Here is a 27,785-nt window from a genome sequence, read left to right as displayed (position 1 = left end):
GAAATATATATAAAAAGGCAGCAGTTGGCTACAATCATATATATATATATACATATAAAATCAGTGGTTTTCCTTGTTAACCTGCTCCTTGGAGGACTGCAGCCAAAAACTCGGCTACCCCCGCCGTTACCCTTTGGTCAACGTCGGATAGGCAGAATCCCGCACATTCACCTTGCTGGGGTTCCAGACCACCCAAAAGAGGGGACAGCACGCGTTGACGGAGCGTACTGTACAATGGGCAATGAAAGAGAATATGCTCTACAGTGTCCGGGACATTCATAGAGCATCTGCAGAATCTCTTGTTTCTAGGGATGTTTTGATATCTTCCCCAGACAAATGCTGAGGGAAAGACATTCAACCGGGCCAGCATAAAAGCCCTACGTTGGGCTGGGATTATTAATTTAGTAACGTAATTGACTCTGCTATCTAAGATATTTAAATCATAGAATATGGGGGAGCAAATTTTATTTACAGCTGCCATAATATTTTGTCTCTCCACATCCTTTAGTCTAGCTAGGATATTATGGAAAATGTATTGCTCATTAGAATTATACAGGGGCTCCAGCTCGATGCCTAAAGATTCAATCTTTTTTTCGAGGTACTGATACCATCTTGATTTATAGGAGTCTTTGAGCAGATCAGCGAGCAGGCTTGATGGAGAGCAGCGAAAATGGCAGCGTAACCAGTACTTTATTGAGGTGGACCAGGCCCAGTATTCCATTGTGTGTATGCCTATTTCTGCACACATTGTTTCATATTTGATCGCAGCTGGGAGTCCAAGAATACGTCTCAGAAAGCTGGAGTGAATCTTATTTAAATCACTGTTATATGCTTGAATCCATAGCGGGATTCCATAGAATATCTGGGCTTGCACTTTTGTTTGAAAAATCTGATTGGCCGCAGGAATAAATTGATTACCTTTCTGATAATAAAAACGGGCAACTGCTGATGAGGTGCACTTTGCCTGTTTTATGGCATTTGTGCGATGACTTGCCCACCCTAGATTGCTCTGGAATAAGATTCCCAGATACCTATAGATTTTTACTTGTTGGATTTCTTGCCCTCTTATTTTCCATTTCTCTAGTTTCCAACCATTTGAGAAGACCAAAATTTTTGTCTTCTCGTAATTTACAGAGAGTTTATTACATTCGCAGTAAAGGGTCAGAGAAGATATAAGACGTTTCAGACCCAAGCTCGTTAATGATAGTAGGACTGCATCGTCTGCGTATAATAAGAGAGGAACTGGTTTCTGATTAAGTTTAGGGGCATGTGATTCTATTTTTTGAAGGTGATCTGGCAAGTCTGATAAGAATAAGTTAAATAGAAAGGGGGCAAGAATACATCCTTGTTTTACCCCTTTCGAGATTGGGATGTCTGATGAAAGATGACCTATGGTGTTAAGTTTGACTTGACAGACATTGGAAGAGTATAGATTTTGTATTAGAATCAATAAGCGCTGATCAATTTTTAGTTCTGCGAGTTTCCTCCACAGCTTTGGGCGGTCAATTGAGTCGAATGCACCACGAAAATCTACAAAAGCAGCATATATCTTAGATTGCCTTTGGGATCTATATTTTTCAACCAAATGCATAAGTATAAGGCAGTGGTCTAATGTAGAGCAACCTTTAGAGAAACCTATTTGTTCTTTCCCTGGTAAATTTAAATTTTTCATCCATATAAGGAGTTTAGATAGGAGGTGCTTAGCGTAGATTTTCCCTATCACTGATAGTAAGCTTATCGGTCTGTAATTCTTTGGTTCTTTTGGGTCGCCATTTTTAAAGATTGGGATAATTATTGATCTTAACCATATCTCCGGTATGATCCCATCTTTGTCTATGAGAGTAAACAATTGAGCTAGGGGTTCTGCCCACCAATCTATATAGGTCTTAAATAATTCTATTGGTAGACCGTCTGGCCCAGGCGATTTCCCCGATTTGAAATTTTTAACTATCTCTCTAATTTCCACTTCTTCTACCCTTGGCCACTCCTGGAGTTTATTGATTTTATTTATAGCGGTCTCATTTTCTTTAAGTTCACTGTGTAGATTGTTAAATACAGATGTAAAGTATTGGGACCATTTGGATTCTGCAATTGGTGGTTGGGTTAGTTGATTTTCGGCTTTCAGTCCTCCGTACACTAGGTTCCAGAACGCTTTGTTGTTTTTACTCTGAATTGAGTCAAATAGTTGTAGCCATTTTTGGGTTGCATATTTCTGTTTCTTTTCGGCCAGAATGTAATGATATTTTCTTTTTTCATCAAGATAAGAGGGCTCTAGTTTAATGCGATTATTTTTAAATGTTTGACGCAGTTTTCTTTTTAGCTGGAAACATTCATCGTCAAACCAGGGGCTAGCGCTATGTTTAAGTATCCAACCTTTAAGTGGAGTACTAAGCTCTACAAACATTTGGAAGATTTCATTATAAGTTTTCAGAATATCACTGCAGGGATTAGTGGTCTTTAAGTTGGATAATACTTGTTTTCTCAGGTTGGCTGTAAGTTTTTGCCCCACTGCTGCACTCATTTCCTGAGACCATTTTAATTGAGTCATTTGTTTGTATTGAGAAGGTTCAATGATATTGTACTTAGTTATTTTGGTTTCGTTCTTTAAGTTTATAGACAGCGATAGTGGCTGATGGTCGCTTTCAGTACGCGTTCCAATTTTGAGGTCCATGATCGAATTTATAATATTATAAGGGAGACTTGCGTCTAGTACGCAGATCTGAAAGGGCAACCAAGGGCAGACCTCCAAAGAGGTATGCTGATGAGTTTGCTAAGACAGCAACTGCTGTTCTTAGTAGCTCAGAGAAGGTGTGGGAACCTTCAAGCTTCAAAGAGGTTCAGGAGTTAACCTCTAAAGATGCTGAGCCTTGGCTTAATGCCATGAAGGCTGAAGTTGATTCCTTGAACAGGAACCAAACTTGGGAACTGGTACCGGTAGTCCCAGGAATGAGACTGGTTGGCAGCAAATGGGTCTTCAAGGCCAAGACAGACCAGAATGGCAAGGTAGTCAGACACAAAGCCAGATTGGTTGCCAGAGGTTTTTCACAGGTACCAGGACAGGATTACCACGAGACCTACTCACCCACAGTCAAATATGAGAGCATTCGGCTGATGCTCAAGATTGCTGTGGAGGAGAAACTGCATGTTTCCCATCATGACATTAATACAGCTTTTTTGTACGGGGTTTTGGGGGAGGAGCTGTTCATGCTTCCACCTGATGGGATGGAGATACAGAAGGGAATGGTCTGTAAACTGCGGAAATCCTTATATGGTCTCAAGCAGAGTGCCAGGTGTTGGAACACAAAACTCACTGAGACATTGCTTTCTCTAGGTTTTCACCAGGGCAAAGCTGATCCATGTGTGTTTGTCAAAGAGGAGGGGCAAAACAAACTGTATTGTTTATGTTTTGTTGATGATCTTCTGATGTTTTGGAAGAATCAGGCTTTTTATCAAAGCACCCTAGCTCAGCTGAAGGAGCACTTTGACATGAAGGATCTTGGTGAGGTATCCAACTATCTTTCTCTGCAGGTGGAGAAGGACCAAGCAGGTAATTTTCTGGTACACCAAACACAGAAAATTGCTGATGTATTAACCAGGTTGAATTTGGTTGATGCAAACCCAGCAGACACACCAATGGTGACAGGTTACCAGGTAGACAGTACTGCTGAAGCGTTTTCTGACACAACGCTGTACAGATGCATTCTAGGCAAGATGAACTTCATTGCCAGATGTTCAAGACCTGACATAGCTGTAAGCTGTAATCTGCTTAGCAGACATGCCAACAATCCTACGGTTCAGGATTGGAAAGCTCTGAAGCGCATAGCCCGCTATTTGAAAGGGACTATGCACTACAGGCTGAGGTTCACCAGTCAGAAGACTGGAGGTCTTGAAATCTTTGCAGATGCAAGTTTTGGAAGTGACACCACGGATGGTACAAGCACTTCTGGAGTATGCTACATGTACAACCACTGCCTGTTTGACTGGTTGTGCAAGAAGCAAACAACAGTGAGCCTAAGTTCCTGTGAAGCAGAACTCAATGCTCTGTCATTTTCACTCATGGATTGTGAATGGTTGATGCAACTGTTTAAGGACATCAGGGTGTCTGTGAAATGTCCTATACAAGTGTATCAAGACAATAGATCGTGTTTGGCTTTGCTGAACTCCGAGAGTTGCAAGCAGAGAACCAAGTACTTGCAGATTAAGCTACATCGTGCAAGAGAGTGTATTCAGAAAGGACTGATTCGGGTGTCCTACATGCCAGGAAATGAAATTCCTGCTGATCTGTTGTCAAAGGTTGTTAACAAAGAACAACTTAAGGTTTATGTACAAAGGTTGCAATTGGGTGAACCACAGGTACAACAGGTTACACGGAAAGGGGGAGGATGTTAGGATATTTCCGTTCCACCTTAAAAGGGAGCAGGCTTTGGGATATCACAGAGTCTGTGCATGTCCTGTTAACAGGATGTTTATGTTCTGATATTCCTTTCGATTTCAGTTGGCCAGAGACGCTGACAGAATGGACGTGTTTTCTTTTGTTCTGTTCATGTTCTAAATAAAGTCTGTAAATATGCTCTTCTGCTCTTCTGCGGTGCAAGCTTTTGACTGTGCTTTCTGCTGAAAGAGGGTGCACCAAGCCCTGGAATGTGGCTAGGAATTTCTAAGGCTTTGTGCCCCTAACTGTTGGATCTGCGTGACTACGGGAGGCCGATGGAATCTCCGAACTCCGGCTTGGGGGCCATGATGGACGTTATCTCCCTGGCAGTTTCCCAACAGCCATTACATTAACCTACCCTTATTTGGTTTATATCCCTATGCTATTAATTGCTAAGCCAAGCATAAATACCTGGAGATAAGTGTGAATTGATCTCTATACTTGCTGACGCCTAATAATCTAAACTGTCTAAAGTTATCTAGCGCTGCGGCCTCGTGAAAATCAAGATTTATGTCTGAGGCTGCCTAGCGCAACTGCAGCCTTGTATCTTTACATGAATGAGAACACATTTTCATAGAATCATAGAGTTGGAAGAGACCACAAGGGCCATCGAGTCCAACCCCCTGCCACGCAGGAAACACCATCAGAGCACTCCTGACATATGGTTGTCAAGCCTCTGCTTAAAGACCTCCAAAGAAGGAGACTCCACCACACTCCTGGGCAGCAAATTCCACTGTCAAACAGCTCTTACTGTCAGGAAGTTCTTCCTAATGTTTAGGTGGAATCTTCTTTCTTGTAGTTTGGATCCATTGCTCCGTGTCCGCTTCTCTGGAGCAGCAGAAAACAACCTTTCTCCCTCCTCTATGTGACATCCTTTTATATATTTGAACATGGCTATCATATCACCCCTTAACCTCCTCTTCTCCAGGCTAAACATGCCCAGCTCCCTTAGCCGTTCCTCATAAGGCATCATTTCCAGGCCTTTGACCATTTTGGTTGCCCTCCTCTGGACACGTTCCAGTTTGTCAGTGTCCTTCTTGAATTGTGGTGCCCAGAACTGGACACAGTACTCCAGGTGAGGTCTGACCAGAGCAGAATACAGTGGCACTATTACTTCCCTTGATCTAGATGCTATACTCCTATTGATGCAGCCCAGAATTGCATTGGCTTTTTTAGCTGCCGCGTCACACTGTTGGCTCATGTCAAGTTTGTGGTCAACCAAGACTCCTAGATCCTTTTCACATGTACTGCTCTCAAGCCAGGTGTCACCCATCTTGTATTTGTGCCTCTCATTTTTTTTGCCCAAGTGCAGTACTTTACATTTCTCCCTGTTAAAGTTCATCTTGTTTGTTTTGGCCCAGTTCTCTAACCTGTCAAGGTCGTTTTGAAGTGTGATCCTGTCCTCTGGGGTGTTAGCCACCCCTCCCAGTTTGGTGTCATCTGCAAATTTGATCAGGATGCCCTTGAGTCCATCATCCAAGTCGTTGATAAAGATGTTGAATAGGACCGGGCCCAAGACAGAACCCTGTGGCACCCCACTAGTCACTCTTCTCCAGGATGAAGAGGAACCATTGATGAGCACCCTTTGGGTTCGGTCAGTCAGCCAGTTACAAATCCACTGAGTGGTAGCATAGTCAAGACCGCATTTTACCAGCTTCTTTACAAGAATATCATGGGGCACCTTGTCAAATGCCTTGCTGAAATCAAGGTAGGCTACATCCACTGCGTTCCCTTCATCTACCAGGCTTGTAATTCTGTCAAAAAACGGGATCAGGTTAGTCTGACATGACTTATTTTTCAGAAATCCATGCTGACTATTGGTGATCACAGCATTCCTTTCTAGGTGCTCACAGACTGTTTGCTTAATGATCTGCTCCAGAATCTTCCCTGGTATTGATATCAGATTGACTGGGCGATAATTATTTGGGTCCTCTCTTTTCCCCTTTTTGAAAATAGGGACAACATTTGCCCTCCTCCAGTCTGCCGGGACTTCGCCTGTTCTCCAGGAATTCTCAAAGATGACTGCCAGTGGTTCTGAGATCACATCTGCCAGTTCTTTTAATACTCTTGGATGCAGTTCATCTGGCCCTGGAGACTTGAATACATCTAAACTAGCCAAATATTCTTGTACTATCTCCTTAGTTATTCTGGGCTGTGTTTCCTCTGCTGAATCATTTGCTCCAAATTCTTCAGGTCGGGCATTGTTTTCTTTATCGGAGAAGACTGAGGCAAAGAAGGCATTGGGGAGTTCAGCCCTTTCTGTGTCCCCTGTTTGCATTTCACCATCTTCTCCTCTGAGTGACCCCATTGTTTCTTTGTTCTTCCTTTTGCTACGAACATACCCATAAAAGCCTTTTTTGTTGCTTTTAACCTCTCTAGCACGCCTGAGTTCATTCTGTGCTTTAGCTTTTCTGACTTTGTGTCTACATGTGCTGGCTATTTGTTTGAATTCCTCTTTGGTGGTTTCCCCCCTTTTCCATTTTTTGTACACATCCTTTTTTAATCTTAATTCAGTTAAAAGTTCTTTAGATAGCCACCCTGGCTTCTTTAGGCACCTTCCATGTTTCCGTCTCATTGGTATTGCCTGACGTTGTGCTTTTAGTATCTCCCTCTTAACAAACTCCCAGCCATCATGAACTCCCTTTCCTTTTAGTATTGTTGTCCATGGGATCTCACCCAGCACTTCCCTAAGTTTTATGAAGTCGGCTTTCTTAAAGTCAAGAAATTGAGTCCTAGCATGCTTGGCTGCTCCTTTCCGCTGTATAGTAAACTTCAGAAGAGCATGTCAGGGATGTGTATACCTGTGAAGAGATCCAAGATTTAGATCCTCAAAGCCAAAGTGAGAGCATTTGGGTCAAAATTAAGGGAGAGAAGAATAACAGAGACCTCATTGTGGGAGTTTACTATAGATCCCCAAGCCAAACGGAGGACATAGATGATGCCTTCCTGGAACAGATGGCCAAGCATGCAAAAGGAAGGGAGATAGTAGTAATGGGGGACTTCAATTACCCAGATATTTGTTGGACGTCAAACTCAGCCAAGAGCATAAGGTCAAACAGATTCCTCACTGGCCTTGCAGACAACTTCATTGTCCAGAAAGTGGGAGAAGCAACAAGAGGAACAGCCATTTTAGATCTGGTCCTAACCAATGTTGATGACCTGGTTAGTGGGGTAGAAGTGGAAGGATCATTAGGCGCGAGTGATCATGCTCTTCTGAAGTTTACTATACAGAACAGAGAGAAATGTAAAGTATTGCACTTGGGCAAAACAAATGAGAGGCACAAATACAAGATGGGTGACACCTGGCTTGAGAGCAGTACATGTGAAAAGGATCTAGGAGTCTTGGTTGACCACAAACTTGACATGAGCCAACAGTGTGACGCGGCAGCTAAAAAAGCCAATGCAATTCTGGGCTGCATCAATAGGAGTATAGCATCTAGATCAAGGGAAGTAATAGTGCCACTGTATTCTGCTCTGGTCAGACCACACCTGGAGTACTGTGTCCAGTTCTGGGCACCACAATTCAAGAAGGACACTGACAAACTGGAACGTGTCCAGAGGAGGGCAACCAAAATGGTCAAAGGCCTGGAAACGATGCCTTATGAGGAACGGCTAAGGGAGCTGGGCATGTTTAGCCTGGAGAAGAGGAGGTTAAGGGGTGATATGATAGCCATGTTCAAATATATAAAAGGATATCACATAGAGGAGGGAGAAAGGTTGTTTTCTGCTGCTCCAGACAAGCGGACACGGAGCAATGGATCCAAACTACAAGAAAGAAGATTCCACCTAAACATTAGGAAGAACTTCCTGACAGTAAGGGCTGTTCGACAGTGGAATTTGCTGCCCAGGAGTGTGGTGGAGTCTCCTACTTTGGAGGTCTTTAAGCAGAGGCTTGACAACCATATGTCAGGAGTGCTCTGATGGTGTTTCCTGCTTGGCAGGGGGTTGGACTCGATGGCCCTTGTGGTCTCTTCCAACTCTATGATTCTATGATTCTATGATTCTATGATTCTGGTGGTTCTCTCACTGCGAGAAGTGAGGTTACAGAGAACAAGGCAGAGGGCCTTCTCAGTAGCGCAGCCCGCCCTGTGGAACGCCCTCCTGTCAGATGTCAAGAAGATTTATAACTTTAGAAGACATCTGAAGGCAGCCCTGTATCGGGAAGCCCTTTAGTGTGTAAGGTTTTTATATATGTTGGAAGAGTGGCTGGGGCAACCCTTTCAAATGGGTGGGGAATTATAATAATAATAATAATAATAATAATAATAATAATAATAATAGAGGGGTGGTATTCAAAATGAATAAATAATGATATTAATGATAATCTGGTTGCCCCTTGTGAGAACAGGATGCTGGACTAAATGAATTAAGGACAGGTTCTCCCTATGTTCTTATGTATTACTGTCTTTAGACGTGGATTTCTGTGTGAACCACTTTGAGCAATGATTGTGAAAAATGTTGTAAATAAATAGATAAAGACAAGAGAGGGGTGAAAACACTGAGTATGAAAAAGATAAGATTTGGTAGACACAAGGGATTTCCTTCACCAGTTTTATTCCAACAAATGTCTGCATTTACTAATAATGCAACAATTAAAGGTACCAACACAAGTTGACTCTTATTTGCTCCTCAGAATCAAGTGGTCTTTGCTGTTCAAGTTGGGCCTCAGAAGGATTATATACAATTTGGGGAAGAAGATGCAAGCGAGCAAGCCTGCACTGGAGGCCAAGATGCAGAAGATCTCCACAGCCACCATCTGCTTTCCTTTGGTGCTCAGATAAGAGGGAACAAAGGACAGCCAAACGCTGCAGAACACCAACATGCTGAAAGTGATGAACTTGGCTTCGTTGAAACTGTCGGGCAACTTCCTGGCCAGGAAAGCCACCGTGAAGCTGACACTGGCCAGGAATCCCAGGTACCCCAGGACACAATAAAACATGGGGGCAGAGCCTTCGTTGCATTCCAGGATGATTTCCTCCGCCAGAGAGTTCATGTCCACATCTGGGAAGGGAGGAGCCGTACAGAGCCAAACAGCACAAATACTGGCTTGAAGTGAGCAGCAACCCAGAAGAACAGAGTTGGCCAGAGATTTCCCCACCCATTTCCTCACCCTGGATCCTGGTTTGGTGGCCATGAAGGCCAGAACCACCGTGATGGTTTTGGCCAAGACACAAGACACCGCAATGGCGAAGATGATGCCAAAGGCCGTTTGTCGTAAAGAGCAGCTCACTGGGTGAGGCTGGCCAATGAAGAGCAAGGAGCAGAGGAAGCAGAGCAAGAGGGCAAGGAGCAGAGTGTAGGTGAGGTCCCGGTTGTTGGCTTTGACAATGGGAGTGTCCCCGTTCTTAGAGAAGACGCCAAGGACCAAGGCTGTGACCAGAGCGAAGAGCAGAGCTAAGGCAGCTAATGTCAATCCCAAAGGCTCTGTGTAGGAAAGGAAATGTTGGCTCTTGGGAATGCATTGATCTCTGTTGTGATTTGGAAATTGACCTTCTTGGCATTTGAAACAATAATCCAGATCTAAAAAAATCAAATGAATGATATATGAGTTTAAATAAACAAGACAACCTTTTTCTTCAGGCATGTTTCATTCTTTGTAATGAAATGGATTCCTCCATCTCCAATGGCAGTTCAAATTTCCTTTGAAAGAAATATTGCTTCGGCCCCAAAACACAATTTTGAGCCACGAATTAGTTGGAATCAAGTATCAGAGACAAGTAGAAATCAATAAAATGCATCGGGCATTATTTCTTCATAAACCATATAGGTGGTATCAATCAAGTCACCAGGAATTTAGGAAGCAAAGTATTGACAACTGTTAATATGGGGCCATTGAAAAAGCCAAAATATGGGGATGGAGGGTTAGGCAAGTCTTCACTGACTCTGCAAGCTGTGGCAGGTGGGGAGCAGGCAGAGAACCCTGGACATGATCCATACCTATTTTCACAGATCTACTTTGGAAAGGTTAAAGTTGTGGCTTTAGTTTGCCCCACTCTCTGTGTCTGTCTTCTTTCTTCCAGATCTGAGTGCAACTGCTGTCCTGTTCAGGAGCACTGAACTGTTAATAAGGGGAAACTGTTGAAATAGACTAGGAAGCATTTTATTATAGAGCAGACGATGTCTCCTACCTGTTTGATTTGAAATCATCCCATCTGGACATGAAGCACAGTCATAGCAACAAAATGGCCGCCCCTCCTTCTTTTTCCGGCTGTAGCCTGGCTGGCACCGATCATTGCACAAACCAAGGGGCAGCACCTAGCCAGAAAGAGAGGAGAAGAGGAAGCTCCCTTTTGCATGGTAAAGAACACAGTTTGAACCAAAGAGATGAGATCATTTGGCAGATTCATGTTCTTCCGGAAAGGTGGTTTATGTGTGAATAAATTGTAATATAAATATTGGGAGTGAAGCAGAAGGGAAATTGAATATTTTCACCTGTATTGAATATTTTCATCTGTATAAGATGAAAGGGCTGGAAAGAGGACAGGGAAAGACAACCAATTCTGAAGTTGGCAGAGAAGGCAAAATAGGAAGCATAAACATAAGGCTCCAGTTGGCTCCAATACCATCAATTGTATGAGACATTTAAAGTAGATAAAAGAAATTGATTCACAATAGAAGCATCTAGATTAGAGGATGATCAGATCATTTCAAAAGCTAAAACACTTTCCAAAATGTACTGAGTCCTCCTTGACTGGGAAATCAAGGAGGAGGAGGTAAAATCTGCTATGATAAAATGGGCACAGGAGTTTGGCAATGATATCTTAATGAAGACTGGGGAAACCTCTGGAAAACCAATATGAAATTCCCTGCTTGCTACACACTGAGAGACAACTTTTTGAAAATGTAGTATCGTTGGTACATCACTCCTTTAAAACTATCAAAAATGTATAAAAACATATCAAATAAATGTTGGAGATGTGGAGCAGCAGCAAGATCGATGCTGCATATGTGGTGGACATGCAGGAAAATTTGGGAATTCTGGGACGAAATATATATGGAACTCAAAAAAATGCTGAAGGTTGTGTTTATCAAAAAGCCAGAGGCCTTCCTCCTCAGAATATTAGGTCCTGGTGTTCCAAAAAGTGTAATGGAACTATTTTTATTTGCAACAGTGGCCACGAGAATTTTAATAGCCTCAAACCTGAAAGGAAGAAAAGTACCATCAAAATCAGAGGGGTAACAAAAATTAACGGAATACACAGAATTGGCTAAGCTATCAGGGAAAAGAAGAGACCATGCAGACCAAGTGTTTTTCAATAAATGGGGTTTTTTTTCAATAGTTTCATAAAAGATTGTAATAACATGAAGTCTGTGGCAGCCTTTGAATAGCTTCTGTTACTCACCGAATAAGTTTAAGAAAGCACAATATCTTGGATAAGTAATTATTTTTAAAAAAAGATAAAGTGTGCTAGATAAATACATTTTTAAAATTAATTGAACTAAAAGAAGACTGTGATAAAATGTAATAGATACTGAATTTTTGTTGTTTATTTGTTATGGAGAACTTTGATTTGTATTATTATTATTATTTTAAGTACAATAAAGCATATATTTTTTAAAAAAAGAGAAGGCAAAATAGGAAACATATACATTAGGTTCATAGAAACACTACAAGACAAGTACTCTTCTTTCAACACAAGTGGATAACTTATCCTCCCCTTGTCTTCTGAGAAATAGGTCTTGCTTGGTTCCATAGGATTTACTCCTACAGTAGGAACTCAGGTGGTGCTGTGGGCTAAACCCCTGAGCCTCTTGGGCTTGTTGATCAGAAGGTTGGTGGTTTGGATCCCTGTGAAGGGGTGAGCTCCCCTTGCTCTGTCCCAGACCCTTCCAACCTAGCAGTTGGAAAGCAAAGGATTGCAAGTTGATAAATAGGTAGTGCTGTAGTGGGCAGGGAAATGGCATTTCCATGCGCTCTGATATTTGTCATGGCATTTGACTGGACCCTTTCCCTTTACTCCACCATCAATAAGACCTAGCTAAGCCTGGCAGGAGACACTCTATGGTAGAAACCCCTTCATGCAATAACTGGACTTAAGAATGTTATTAACACCAGACCTTATTCTTGTATTTGTATTCTGAATATTAATAAAAATGTTCCCGTTTTTTAAAAACCAAGAGTCCACTCCCACCTGATTGAATGCTCTGTGCCATGTGATGGCTTCTTCATCCATGCTGAAGTCCACATAGTGTGATTCCTGTGGTTCTGTCTTTCCTACTTTCACTCGCAGGAAGGTTTGGTTGGGGAAAGTAACCCAGTTCAGAACATCAAATCTAGCTGCCAATTCCCCATTCTCATCAAAAGACACAAAGTCCCCAGCACTGTTGTTGAAGGAGATACTCCTCAGGAAAGACAGGAGCTAGACAGAATAAAACAAGGCAAAGGAAATATTATCAATCAATACATGTCACACAATGGAAAGGAGCCAACAATGGTGTGGTCCACCTTTGGAGCACATATGGATTTCGAGGAAGTACAGTTGGCCTGACATTTAAGCATTTGAGGGTTCAGCTCTGGGGTCCATGTGCAAAGGCAAAATTGTGTCAGGAGCCCTGGGCTCCTGAAGGTTGTAGGAGGACCCTGGAATGCTCCCAGAGCCCTATCATGACCTTCGCACAGCCTGGGAAGCAAGGGGGCACCTTCTTTCCTGGTCTCTGAGATGCACCCAGTGGCGTATGTCTCCTTCCCCAAGGCTGGCATGGAATGCACTGCCATGCTCACCTGGCTTTGGGAGGGAAGCACCTTCATGCCTCCTTCCCAGAGCCCAGCAAGCAAGGGGGGGGCTGCACACCCAGGGCCCTCCATGGACCTTCTGAGAGCCTGGTAAGAAAGGAAGACCTTCTGGAAGGGCAAGGGGAAGGGGATGAGATGCTGCCGAAGGAATGTTCTGGGGAGGTTCTTCCTGGTTAAAAACTTCCCATCTTTCTGATATTAACACATCATGAGTTCCAGTTTAACATGCCTCTTTCTTCACCACTCCTGACATATCAGCATCACAAACACACTGACAGCAGAACATGCAGCTCTTTCCACAACATTGTTGAGTTCTACAAAGAGGTGACATTTCTGTGAGAGGAAGAGCAGGAGGAGATACTTCCACCTCTGCAACTTGAAGGGGAAGAACAGGAAATATATTGATTCTGGCTCCAACTTGAAGGCAAGAGAAAACAGGGAAGCACCGAAAAGAACATTTGTTATGGTGGGAGAGGAAAATGCTGTAAGAGGTGTTTTCCTTCTGTGTGTATTCATTGTATGGACTGTGTGTCTTCACCCATTAGATTAGCCCCAAGCAAAGATTTATTCCGAATATGAAATCTTACCTGCCAAGGTTGCAGATTTGAAGGATCAAGTCCACCTCTGCCTGCCATCCTTCTGGGTTTTGGTCTGGATGAGAGAACCTTGTGCAAAGTATATGCAATGGCATAAACTGCATTATAGGTACTGTAACTTTGACCAGTTATGGTCATTTCAAAAATATGCCCAGGAAGGCTCTCCAGTCTCTCTTTTCCAGTGCATGTGTCTCTGCTTTCATTGGGGTCATTGGAAACAGAAAATAAGCAGTTGAATGCCTGTTCCCAAAAAATCTGGAGGAACCCATCTCCATTTGGAGAGTTGGGATTTAGTGTCTGAAGGAATTCTGTAAATCCCTGGACTTTTTCTGTGTGAATTGCTAAAGATAGCGAACCATCAAAGACTTGAATATTGTAATACCTTTGAATTATATCTGATGTGAAGGCCCATTGGGCTGTCAAAATCCACACTCTGCCTTTAGAATTCTCTGCAATATCTTCAGATAATGAAAAAAAATAAATCATCAATTTCACAACTGCAGTGGTCTGAGATTCTGCACATAGAACTAATATATTGACTTCTGAGTCCATCAGGAAAGAGGACTTAGCCCGAATGGGATCCAGTGACACGAAATTATTCATCCCTTGAGATATGGCTGGTATTTTTTCTTTGAAGGCTGTGCAGACTCCATGCTGGGAAAGCATTGGCACTAAGATTTGTATAAATTTTTCTCCATTCTCATCATCTGAAGCAACAAGTCCGACCCACGTCCATTGGAAATGAAGAAGTAGCTTGACAATCCCTGCATATTGATATTTCTCATTGGGCACCGTCCGGAAGAAGGTTTGGAGCTGCAACTCGGTCCTCCTCACTGGAGCTAATACACAATAAGCAATCTAAGGAAGAAATCAGTCTCACAAAAATGGAAGAGATATAGAAAACGGTGAGGATTCATCCCACATTGTTGCAAGGATAAGGATCAGCCAGACGCAGCAATGGAGAATAAGAAGGTGAAGTTTATTGCCAGGCAATAAGGACCCAGTTGGAATCTCTTCCAAAGAACTGGGACCCCGATTGACAGAAATACAGGGGTCTTTATACCTGAGCAAATCACAGCAAATCATAGATCATAAGACAATCATGAAGGACTCATAACTTGGTCAGCAAAATATCAGCCAATCAGCAAGCAGTTGTCACGCTCCTAGCTACTGGTATAGCACTGGTCCAGCACAGGGTTCAAGTTCCGCTTTCCAATGCTCCCAGTGACGCTCAGTCTGACCTTTCCCCTAGTTATGACAGGACAGGGAGCTTGGACATTTTGTGGTTTTGCTCTTCCTGTTCTGTGGATTAATTTAGCCTGTTCCTGATGGGGAATTTGTACCAGAATCTCTGATTCATGTCTTGTCCGGGGTACACAGATGTTTCTAGGGGAAAGTTCGGTTCCTAACTTTGCTGTTTCAAGCAGTTTGCATTTTGCTAAGGCACAGCTTCCCTTTTTGATTCAAGTGGATTTATAAAATACTGTAATCCTTGATTCGTGTAAGCATATATATTGAATATATTGATTATTGATAACTGGTTATATGAATAGTATAGGGGTAGCCCTTCCTTCCTTGCCTCAACATAACTGCCTGAAGTGGAACCCATGAGGTAAAATTAGATTTTTTAGTTTTTTATATCAGAGGAATTAGAGTGAATGTAAGCACAAGTTCCTTGTTTTTGAGGTGTTATAACATAAAACACTGAATCCGTTATTCATCAATGACAACATCATGGTCAGGTTAATCATTTACAATGAAGTATGTAGAAAATGAAATATTTCTTAAGTGATATTAGATCTATGAGGATGAAATGCTCAAATCTTTTGTACCCTAATGCCAACAATAATGTCATTTTCCTCCCAGAATCACTCTTTTGATTAACTACTTCAGTTTCGCAATTTTAATCCTTTTGATTAACAACATCGGTTTTATAGATAAGGTCAACTAATTTCATGGAAAGCATCAGACATTTGAGGAATATTTGTTTTGTTGTTTTTCTTTTTCAGTGGCTGATTATTTTGCAACCCTCCCAATAGATCAGTCAATCTTTATTGTAGTCAAAGACTAGACAGCAAAGTTAAGAACATCTACATATGTCGCATCCACATGAAGAAGCTGATGTAATAAAAAAAATTCCCTATAAATTTATTTAAATTAGGTAACATTCCTTCGGATTTAATCTGTATTCTGGAGATTAAAATCCATACTGGTTCGCCAGCCAGCACCACAGCCTATCTTGTCCTTGTTGCCATAAAACAGAGTTTAGCAACAGGCCTGATGATATTCAGATTATTTTGCATCCCCCTCTCCATGGGGTATTTTGCTTATTTTGACTGCACTGGCACTGTACAAACCTCCCTCCTGCTTCCCAATCCCCCTCTACTTCCAGACAAGCTGCAGGGACACAAGTGACAGGAGGTCAGGCAGTCATCCAAGCCCTTCCCCTACAGCCACGACTGCAGAGCTCCCTGCCCAACATGGACACCATGAATATCAGTGAGAACTTTCCAGGTAGGACATTTTACCTAAAAAAGGACCTGAGTCAGATGCTTTTCTATCAGTTATATATTTTTCTCTTACTTCTTTTTCAGAAAAGGGAACCAAAGTAAAAGAAAGTCTGGAGAACCCAGAAGAGAATTATTGTACCAGAGACAGAAAGGCTCCACTGCCCACACACTCACTATACCTGTGGGATCTTGTAGATGCCTAAGATCGTCTTCATGTGAAGGGAGACGTCAGAGTCAATTGCCCCAATAACAGCTATCATATTTCTTTTCTTGTCACATTTGAAGTTGGGGACAATCCTTTCTGTGGTGGACAGAAGTTTCAGGGTGTTCTGATAAGTCATCCTTGCATTTATGAAGCTATCAAAGAGGTGAAACCCGAAGCTTATATTCGGTACGATGTTGGGGTTCTCATTGACTTCTTTCACAGCAAACACCAGGGAGAGGGTATTCTGGTAGTACTTTGGTGCGCCACTAATAAAAGAGTTATACTATGTGTCAGAGATATTTTCCTCCTCTACTTTTTAAGCATGTAGGTTACTTTCTGGCTTTTTCAGGCAATTTCAAAAAAATTAAATAAAACAAATAAGCAAACAACAGATATGCATTGTGTGGCCTAACAGTTGATTGCTGAAACCCATGGACAGTATTCAGTCAGCTTTAGAAATAGAGCATCTAACAGGTGTTTAATTTTGAGCAGAACATTCACATCCTGCAAGATACACATGTACTTAAGTTATTCTCTTATCTGGAGGTGGACCACTGGAGCTCTAAATCATGGCTCCTCACAGGTTGCTAAAGGAAACAGCAATTGCTTCTTGTATGCTGCTGCTGGGCAGGAGGATGGTTGTATTAATTTCAGTGGGCCTACTCTGCATATAACTCTGTTAGATATAACCCTTTATTTTGCAAAGAAAAAGAAGAAGATTGCAACACTGCTGTTTTAATTGCACAATATTATTAACATTGTATAGCAAGGAATATAATCCAAAATCTATGATCTCACAGCATCTATGGCTGTCAGATTAAATGATGGTGACTGTGAATGTGGGGATCAAGCTTTCCTGTAAAGTAAAACCATCCATCCATGGTGGGAAAGGAAACACAGAGGGAGGATGAGGATCAAGCATGAGATCAGGTGAGAAACATGAGATTAGGTGATGAGAAAGCAGAAGAGGCAGAAGACAGAAAACTCAAGATGAGGAATAAGGCAACACAGAAGATGATGCCATTATCACAATATAAAGAAAATAAACTGTATTTTTAATCTTCATACATGGAAAAAGTCAAATGTTTTCTGAGCATGCCATGGTTTGTGTAGTGTAGCTGTAGCATAGAGAAATGTACACTATAAAGGAGAGAGTGATATCCTTACTAAAGTTCATCTGTAAACTTTGTGTTTGGGTGGTCCTGGAAATCTATTTCTTCAGATAAATAGCCAAAAGTATTAACAATTCCTCCAATGATCAGATCCCCTCTCTGATAATACTGGTATGGAAGCTGGAAAGGATACGTCATGGCGCATCTCTCAGAGTCTTCCTTGCACTCAGTTGGAGGCACCTGCAGCCACAGGAAGAGAAGGAGCAGCAGCAGAAATGTTCCTACCATCTTGACCATCAGTTATGCAGAAAGCAAGATTTCTCTCTCATCCACCATGAATTGCATTAGGTTCAATGGCACTGGATTATTTTGATAAAGGGGATGTGCCGAAGATTTGATCCATGAAATCCTGTGTGTTCAGAATTTCTCACTGGGGCTCTGAATGACACAAGGTTTATTTTATATACACCTTGTGTTTATGGCCTGATAGAATGTATGTGGGATTTGGCAAGATGATGAAACCCGCTTTTCGAAATAATTAGCACTTGTTCCAAAGTGACCTCCTTAGAGTATTGTGCTCTGTAAGGGAAAACAGTAAGAGCAAAATAGTCATATGTTTTTGTTATTGAATGGTGACCTGGTAATTGTGAGTGTCACAGGCAAGCATGCTGCTGCCAGCTGAGTGCTCTTAGGCTGGAACTAGAAGCATCAAAGAAGCAATTCAGTTAAATGCGCTGTAGACTCATACAGTGGTACCTCAGGTTAAGAACTTAATTTGTTCTGGAGGTCCGTTCTTAACCTGAAACTGTTCTTAACCTGAGGTACTACTTTAGCTAATGGGGTCTCCCGCTGCCGCTATGCCACTACCGTACGATTTCTGTTCTCATCCTGAAGCAAAATTCATAACCCGAGGTAATATTTATGGGTTAGCGGAGTCTGCAACCTGAAGCGTCTGTAACCCGAGGTACCACTGTACAGGGAAATCGGATAGGGAAAGGTGGGTCTCCACATGCTTTTTGTTTGGCTTTCAGCCTTTTAATTACCATTTTTTCTTAAATCAGAAGTTGGGTTGCAACTGGCCGATATATAGCCTAAGGTTGCCGCATTTCAAGAAGTAAAAATCTGGACATTTGTTGAGCCCCCAAATTGTTGAGCTTCTTTTCAGCAGTCACCCACTCACCCCTGCCCCCACCAAACCCAAACCACCCACAGCTGTGCCAGACCCCGGGGCCCAAACCTGGACCCAAGTCACACCTTCCCCCAAACCCAAACTTTTGGTTTAAAATTGCTGCCCCAAAGAGAACATGTTTGGGAGGAGTGGTGCATGGCCAAACAGCACAAATACTGGTTTAACTGAGCAGCAACCAGGAAGAACAGAGATTGCGATATATTTCCCCACTGTCTGGATGCTGTCAGCAGCTCCGGGCTGGTTATGCAGGAAAGTATAAAGACAAGGGAAAGTTTCTTACAGTCTTTTTTTATTATTATTTCAAACTTTACAGAGAGAGACTATAGAACCCAGCCTCTTGGATAATGGCGTTGTCCCAAGTGAATCTCCACCCCCCGTCTCTCCCACCTCCTCATTGGTCATCATCACCTCCTCTAGGGCTGCTGCTATGTGCCCTCTCTCTTTGAGCTCCTTGATTTCCTACTTTCAAGGTTTGCCAGGTTCTGGGAGGGGTGAGGTTTGGTGGGGTCAGCTGTTTCCCCCCTGTTGCTTTCTCCCCCTCCTCTCCCATTATTTCCAAACTCATTATTTCCCAACTTTCCCCCTCATCTGCCTCTGAGCTGTGACCTATCTCAAACCCCTGTTGTAAATCTAAACAGTCTTCCTCTTCCTCCTCCCGGGAGGGGTCAGGCTGGGGAGGCAGTCTTCACCATTCCTCCTCTGCCCAGTCCCTGTGGCACCTTCCCTGGGAAAGGCCCTCTCTGTGTTCTTATGTTTTACTGTGTTTAGACTTAGATCTTTGTGCCCTGAGGCCCCCAAGCCCTTCCCCAGAAAATAACTACACACTAACACATAATTTTGGTTTAAGTTAATGGGTAAAATTCAGGCCACAACTTTATTGATTGCAGCAAAATGAATGTTATTGGCTTAGGCATTGGCAACAGACTATAATTGACTCCTGCCTCTCTGGCTGGTAATCTGAAATGGTAAACACCAAACGGGGGAGCAACATCAATGAAGATCAACTGAAGCTCACCCCAGGGTTCCTGTGGTGCTGGCATGGCCCTAGCCCCTCAAGCAGACTTCGGACGAGATCCGGGACCCCCAGATTCCTTTACGGAAGACCCTATTCCTGGAGGGGCAGGTGATGGCCGTACCTCCCCTCCCACACACTTCAATAAGCCAATGCCTAACCGCCACATGAGCCTAGCGCTCGCTGCCAATACCCTCACTCCACAGTCAGTCCTTCAAGCCATCATGGACTTTAGCCAACCACATATCATTACCTTCATCAGAAAAATGCACTCCATTTGCCCTAAACAGGGCTGCAGTAGAGAAGGTAATACCTAGGTGGGGGATCACCCTGCCACCCAAGGACAACACTTTCCACACCACCTTGCGGTCAACCCACTTCCAGGTATTATCAATTGCAGCTGGGTTAACACTGTTGCGCCATGTGCATCTCACCAGGAAATCATTGTGTTGGGGCAAGAGGCGGCTAGCTCCTGCAAATCCCTTGTAATGCAGGACCGTAAGTCCATGCCTCTCAAAGATGGCAAGTCCTTTTCACCCAGCTGCATGATCATAGTGGACGGCGGGCCCAAACTGGCCACTCTAGCCATCACCAATGGCAAGCGTTCTCTCCACAGCATCCCACGCCTGGCGAACCACGAGACTTTAACTTGAGCAGGTAAAGCAAGGTCGCGCCCCATGCTGGTCTCTACTGCTCACACGCCGGCCCAATGCCCGATACTATGGCCAAGGATCCAAATGTGAAATGCCGGCAGCACTAAAAGAAAAGAAATGACAAGCAGGTAAGTAAACTGATAAATTGCCAAGGGATATTACCTAACTTAGCCCTTGTATGCATCCGACTTCCAGCAACCTAGATTCTTAATCTTTTTGGCCGACAGACCCCAATGAGCTACAGTCCTGGCAGCACCAGTTCGAAAAGAATGTGCTGCGTACTGTCCAGGTGAGAGCCCACAGGTCTGAATAGCTTTGCACAGGACTCTTCTGAATTGGTTTCTGCACAAAGGGGTCCCATCTTCATGAATTAAGAACGGCCCCATGCCACAAGGTCTAACTTGCAAAAAACTTATTATATCCTTAACAGGGCAAGGGCCCCTATGAACTGATACTGGAAGCCGCAGCTGTGCTCCCAAAGCTCTCTGGTTCGTCTTAGACCTGCAAATGAAAACCAACAATTCCACCTCCCCGAAGGCAATGTCCTCCAAATGGAGACCCTGAGGAGGCCCACCTGGGACCATTTCAAGCACCGCTTCACCTACTCTAAGGGCACCAAAAATGATAGTGAGTATGCGGCTGAAAATAATCGCACCTCATAACGAGACCGGCACACCAATCTTAACTTCTTATGGATTCTGCACAGAAGATCAAAAGTGATTGGCCTCCTGGCAATGCCCTTTGAAGACTGCAGGCGACATCAACCTTCCAACGCCTTACGCAGTAGAAAATCTGCGCACGGGACATAAGCAAAAAGGGACTTGCTAAAAAATGAAATCGCTGCCGATTGAGTGTCTTAGGCATGCGACCCCGCTGAAAGAGGCGCGCCAGGTACTGTGGCACCTGAGAGGTAGAGGGGGGCTGATCTGGAGCACCGGCCAGAGAGCGCGTCCTAAAAACCAGGAAGTCCTGCCAAACTTTCTAATAGGATTTAAGTGTAGAGGGGGCAAAGGCATTACTGCTCTCTGCATCACTATATGCTTCAATGTCTCCAAAGTGCATCCGGAAAAAGTTCTGGCAACGTCTGTGCCCCCGGTGCCAGGGATCTGAAGTGGTCCATCTGAAAGCGAGACAATGCCTCAGCAATGTCATTTGACATGCCAGGGATAAATTTAGCAGAAAAAACGATGTTATACCTCAAACACTGTAAAACAAACACATGCAAAAGGGATGACACCTGTGGAGAGCGTGCTGATTGTTTAGCTAACACACTAACAACCGACTGGTTGTCAGTCCAGAAACAAACCCTGTGGTCCCTAAACTCAGCTGACCAAATATGGATGGCCATTACAATAGGAAAAAACTCAAGGAAGGTTAGATCACATGTGATGGACTTGCTACACCAAGCCTTGGACCAATGCTGAGCACACCAACAACCTCTGAAATAAAGTCCAATGCCCAAAGATCCTGCAGCATCAGAATGAACCTGAAAATTGGCTTGGAAGTTTAAAGTGTCCTGCCAAAGAGAAACACCATTATATTCATCCATAAATTGGAGCCAAACACAGTGGCGGAGCTTCAAGCATAGGCAGGGTGGCGGAGAGCAAACGGGGGGATGGCTGGTGCACGTCCCGGGGGTGTGGCGCGCATCCTGGGGGCGTGGTGCACCACCTGCAGGGGTGTGGTGCACAACATGGGGGGGGCAGCTGTGATGGCACCCCACTGGGATTGTGCCACTGGGGGCGGTGCACTCCCCCTGCACCCCTGTTCCTCTGCCAAACACCCAGGTCAGACTTGACTTCCTTAGACAGGCAGACATGGTGATGTGGGAGTTTTAAACCGGCGGATAACCTAGCTAAATGTGAGCAAAAGGGACAGCCTGGTTCACCTACTCGACAAGCAAAATTCAAATGCCCTAATAAAGATTGAATTTGCTTAAGTGTCAGCTTCCTAAGGGGTAGCAGCTGAGTAATAAGGGTCTTAAGGGCCAACAATTTGGTGTCCGGCTACCTAGATGGCTGTAGGATCGTGTCAAGCTCTATTCCTAGATAAATTAATTTGGTAGAAGGTCCTTCAGTCTTTTTGTCTCCTAGCGGGAGTCCCAACTCCTGTGCCAACGTGGTGAACACCACAAGTAAAGTTGCACAGTCAGAAGTACTCGCAGATCTGGCCAATAAAAAAATCATCTAAGTAATGGGTCCCCCCCGTTAGACCAGATCTAAAATGAAGGGTTGAATGTACTAAACGCCTCCAAGGCAGCACAGGCAACTGAGCATCCTATAGGCATTGATTTATCGACATAGTAAGGTGAAGGTAAAGGGACCCCTGACCATTAGGTCCAGTCGTGACCAACTCTGGGGTTGCGGCACTCATCTCGCTTTATTGGCCGAGGGAGCCGACGTACAGCTTCCGGGTCATGTGGCCAGCAGAACTAAGCCGCTTCTGGCGAACCAGAGGAGCGCACAGAAATGCCGCTTACCTTCCCACCAGAGCGGTACCTATTTATCTACTTGCACTTTGATGTGCTTTCGAACTGCTAGGTTGGCAGGAGCAGGGACAGAGCAATGAGAGCGCACTCCGTCACGGGGATTCGAACCGCCGACCTTCTGATCGGCAAGTCCTAGGCTCTGTGGTTTAACCCACAGCGCCACCTGTGTCCCATTATCGACATAGTAGGCCCCTTCGAATTTGAATCCCAGCCAGTGGAAATCTGAAAGATGAACTGGGAGCAAGCGAAAGGCAGGTTCCACATCACACTTTGCCAACAATGCTCCCTTGCCGGAACACATAATAAGTTTAACTGCCTGATAAAATGTTGCATACTTAATGGAAGAGAGCTCCCCTGGAGTGGCATCATTCAATGATGTTCCTCTAGGATAAGACAAATTGTGAATGAGGCCATATTTGCCTGAGACGTTTTTAGGAATAATCCCTAGAGGGGATAAATACAAACTGGGAATAGGAGGAGCATCAAAGGGGCCAGCCATCCACCCCAAAGAAAACTCCTTTGCCACTTTCCTCCTGGCCACCTCAGGCATTTCCTTAACTAAGTACAAGGGCTGCAACACCCCCAGGAACCCTAACCTGGTGGGGGTGTCTCAGGGGCCCCCCCTAAAGAGGATCCCATTTGTGTAAACCACTTTGAGCACAGTTTTTTGAAAAATGCTGTAAATAAATAGGCAATCACAAGAGAGGGGTGAAAACACTGAGTATTAAAAAGATAAGATTTTTAAAATAATTTTATTTATGCTTTTCAGATATATACATTTCACTGATTTTACAGTCATTTTGACATTTTAAAACTTGACTTCCCTCTCTTTCTGCTGTTTCTTAATTTATTTTTAATATCTTCTGCATATACAAATTAACTTAACTTATTTATTTATTTATCTTCTTTATATACATATACTCTTATGTAACTGCAGGTTATTACAATAATCCTGTCAGTGTTTTTAACCGTTTACAATTTATCTGTAAATATTCATTAAACAATTTCCATTATTTTATAAAAAGGTTGTTATCTTGATTTCTTCTGGTAAGTTTTGCCATTTCTACACAGTACATAACTTCTTTGCATCCATTCTTCTTTTGTCGGGACTTTTTCTTTCCATTTTTGGGCAAGTAATATTCTTGCCACTGCAGTGACATACATGAATAAATTTCTATACAAATTAGGTAGTTCTATCCCTATAAGACAAAGGCTTCTGGTTTTTCCTTACAAATGTTATTTTTCCCAGCCAGATGGGTGGGGTATAAATAAATTATTATTATTATTGTTGTTGTTGTTGTTGTTGTTATTGTATTTTAATTTATTTACTGGTTTTCACATATTACATTACAATACATGAATGAATTTCTATACAATGTAGGTAGTTTTGTCCCTATAATTACCAAGAGAAAGGCTTTTGTTTTTTTCTTACAAATCTTATTTTAAACATAGTTTTCAATTCATTATATATCATTTCCCAGTAAGCCTTAACCTTATCCAATAAGACCACCACATATGACAAAAAGAAACTACTTTCTCTTTACATTTCCAACACTTATTTGATATAGTTTTAAACATTTTTGAAAGTTTACTTGGTGTTAGATACAATCGATATATGATTTTCATATACTTTACTCTTAAAGCATAGCATGGAAAAAGATAAAAATTGGGACACACAAGGGATTTTCTTGGCTGGTTTTATTCCAACAAATGTCTGCATTTGTAATAATGCAACAATTAAAAGGGATCAACGCAAGTTGACTCTTATTTGCTCCTCAGAATCAAGTGGTCTTTGCTGTTCAAGTCAGGCCTCAGAATGATTATGTACAGTTTGGGGAAGAAGATGCAAGCGAGCAAGCCTGCACTGGAGGCCAAGATGCAGAAGATCTCCACAGCCACCATCTGCTTTCCTTTGGTGCTCAGATAAGAGGGAACAAAGGACAGCCAAACACTGCAGAACACCAACATGCTGAAAGTGATGAACTTGGCTTCGTTGAAACTGTCGGGCAACTTCCTGGCCAGGAAAGCCACCGTGAAGCTGACAAGGGCCAGGAATCCCAGGTACCCCAGGACACAATAAAACATGGGGGCAGAGCCTTCGTTGCATTCCAGGATGATTTCCTCCGCCAGAGAGTTCATGTCCACATCTGGGAAGGGAGGAGCCGTACAGAGCCAAACAGCACTAATACTGGCTTGAAGGGAGCAGCAACCCAGAAGTACAGAGTTGGCCAGAGATTTCCCCACCCATTTCCTCATTCTAGATCCTGGTTTGGTGGCCATGAAGGCCAGAACCACCATGATGGTTTTGGCCAAGACACAAGACACCGCAATGGTGAAGATGATGCCAAAGGCTGTTTGTCGTAAAGAGCAGCTCACTGGGTGAGGCTGGCCAATGAAGAGCAAGGAGCAGAGGAAGCAGAGCAAGAGGGCAAGGAGCAGAGTGTAGGTGAGGTCCCGGTTGTTGGCTTTGACAATGGGAGTGTCCCTGTTCTTAGAGAAGACGCCAAGGACCAAGGCTGTGACCAGAGCGAAGAGCAGAGCTAAGGCCGCTAATGTGATTCCCAAAGGCTCTGCGAAGGAAAGGAAATTGTGGCTCTTGGGAATGCATTGATCTCTGTTCGGATTTGGAAATTGACCTTCTTGGCATTCAAAACAATAATCCAGATCTTAAAAATCAAATGAATGATATATGAGTTTGAATAAACAAGGTAACCTTTTTTTGTAATGAAATGGAGTCCTCCATTTCCAATAGCATTTCAATTTTCCTTTGAAAGAACTATTGCTTCTGCCTCAGAACATAATACTGAGCCATTAATTAGTTAGAAACAAGTATCAGATATAAGTGGAAACCAGTAAAATGCAACGGGTATTTTTTTCTTCATAAACCATATAGGTGGTATCATTCAAATCACCAGGAATTTAGGAAGCTAAGTATTGACAACTGTTAATATGGGGCCATTGGAAGAGCCAAACTAGGGGGATGGAAGATTAGGCAAGTCTTCCCTGGCTCTGCAAGCTGTGGCAGGTGGGGAGCAGGCAGAGTACACTCGACATGATCCACACCTATTTCCACAGGTCTACTTTGAAAAGATTAAAGATGTGGCTTTAGTTTGCCCAACTCTCTGTGTCTGTCTTCTTTCTTCCAGATCTGAGTGCAACTGCTGTTCTGTTTAGGAGTGAGTACTGAACTGCTAATAAGGGGAAACTGCTGAAATAGCTTAGGAAGCATTTTATTATAGAGCAGACGATGTCTCCTACCTGTTTGATTTGAAATCATCCCATCTGGACATGAAGCACAGTCATAGCAACAAAATGGCAGCCCCTCCTTCTTTTTCCGGCTGTAGCCTGGCTGGCACCGATCATTGCACAAACCAAGGGGCAGCACCTAGCCAGAAAGAGAGGAGAAGAGCCCCCTTTTGCATGGTAAAGAAGACAGTTTGAACCAAAGAGATGAGATCATTTGGCAGATTCATGTTATTCCAGAAAGGTGGTTTATGTGTGAATAAATTGTAATATAATTATTGGGAGTGAAGCAGAGGGGAAATTGAATATTTCATCTGTATAAGATGGTGGATGTAAAGAGGACAGGGAAAGACCACTGATTCTGAAATCCAGGGAGTTGACAGAGAAGGCAAAGCAGAAAGCATATACATTAGGCTCCAATTGACTCCAATACCATCAACTGTATGAGACATTTAAAGTAGATAAAAGAAAAGAATTTGCAATAGAACTATCTAGATTAGAGAATGATCTGATTAATTCAAAAGCTAAAATACTTTCCAAAATGTACATCTCCTCATTGACTGGGAAGTCTAGGAGGAGGAGGTAAATGACAAAATGGGCTCAGGAGTTTGGCTATAATATCTTAATGAAGGATTGGGAAAACCTCCGGAAAACCAATATGAAATTCACTGCTTCCTACACAGAGAGAAAACCTTTTGAAAATGCAGTATCTTTGGATAAATAGGTAGCAGTGCATCGGGAAGGTAAATGGTGTTCCGTTGTGCCAGAAACAATTTAGGCATGCCAGTGGCGTAGCGTGGGTTCTCAGCGACCTGGGGCAAGGCAAGTAATTTGCGCCCCCTAACCCGTGGATTTTAGCACTCGAGTCTCTTCCGCGCCCCCCCAGATGTTGCGCCAGGTGCAGCAGGCCCCCCCTGCACCCCCACGCTACGCCACTGCTCCCACCACAAGTCTTCAGGACAGCCATCCGAAGTCTGGTGCGGGGCGAAGGTCTCTCCGCCCCACCGCCAGGCTTCGGAGCAGCCTTCCGAAGGCTGGAGCAGGGAGAAGGTCTCTCCGCCCCACCACCAGGCTTCGGAGCATCCTTCCGAAGGCTGGCGCAGGGAGAAGGTCTCTCCGCCCCACTGCCAGGCTTCGGAGCATCCTTCCGAAGGCTGGCGCGGGGAGAAGGTCTCTCCGCCCCACCGCCAGGCTTCGGAGCATCCTTCCGAAGGCTGGCGCGGGGAGAAGGTCTCTCCGTCCCACCGCCAGGCTTCGGAGATCCTTCCGAAGGCTGGCGCGGGGAGAAGGTCTCTCCGCCCCACCGCCAGGCTTCGGAGCAGCCTTCCGAAGGCTGGCGCAGGGAGAAGGTCTCTCCGCCCCACCGCCAGGCTTCGGAGCATCCTTCCGAAGGCTGGCGCAGGGAGAAGGTCTCTCCGCCCCACCACCAGGCTTCGGAGCAGCCTTCCGAAGGCTGGCGGCGGGAGGAGGTCTCTCCGCCCCACCGCCAGCCTTCAGAGGAGGTCCGAGGACAGTGGGGTTCCTGCTTCCTCGAGGAGGGCCGGCCAAACGCGCGCCCCCAAATGTTGTGCCCAGTGCGGCCGGCACCCCTGGCACCCCCCACGCTACGCC

At 43.9% G+C, this 27,785-nt stretch overlaps 1 protein-coding gene across 1 annotated transcript in view; it reads right to left on the bottom strand.

Annotated features, from left to right (window-relative positions):
• Positions 1-19,146: 19,146 nt before the first annotated feature.
• Positions 19,147-27,785, bottom strand: part of LOC309537623 (vomeronasal type-2 receptor 116-like) — a gene marked incomplete at its 5' end in the record, with an annotated part of 84,121 nt that continues 75,482 nt past the window's right edge. The window contains 2 exons of the mRNA XM_082232513.1: positions 19,147-20,546; positions 26,190-26,316. Of these exons, the coding sequence (XP_082088639.1) occupies positions 20,485-20,546; positions 26,190-26,316 (189 nt within the window). The 3' untranslated portion in view covers positions 19,147-20,484. The remainder of the gene's footprint in view (positions 20,547-26,189; positions 26,317-27,785) is intronic.

The sequence above is a fragment of the Podarcis vaucheri genome (assembly GCF_965113315.1).
Source record: "Podarcis vaucheri genome assembly, chromosome: 7".
NCBI lineage: Eukaryota > Metazoa > Chordata > Lepidosauria > Squamata > Lacertidae > Podarcis > Podarcis vaucheri.
This window is presented reverse-complemented; position numbering and strand designations above follow the sequence as displayed.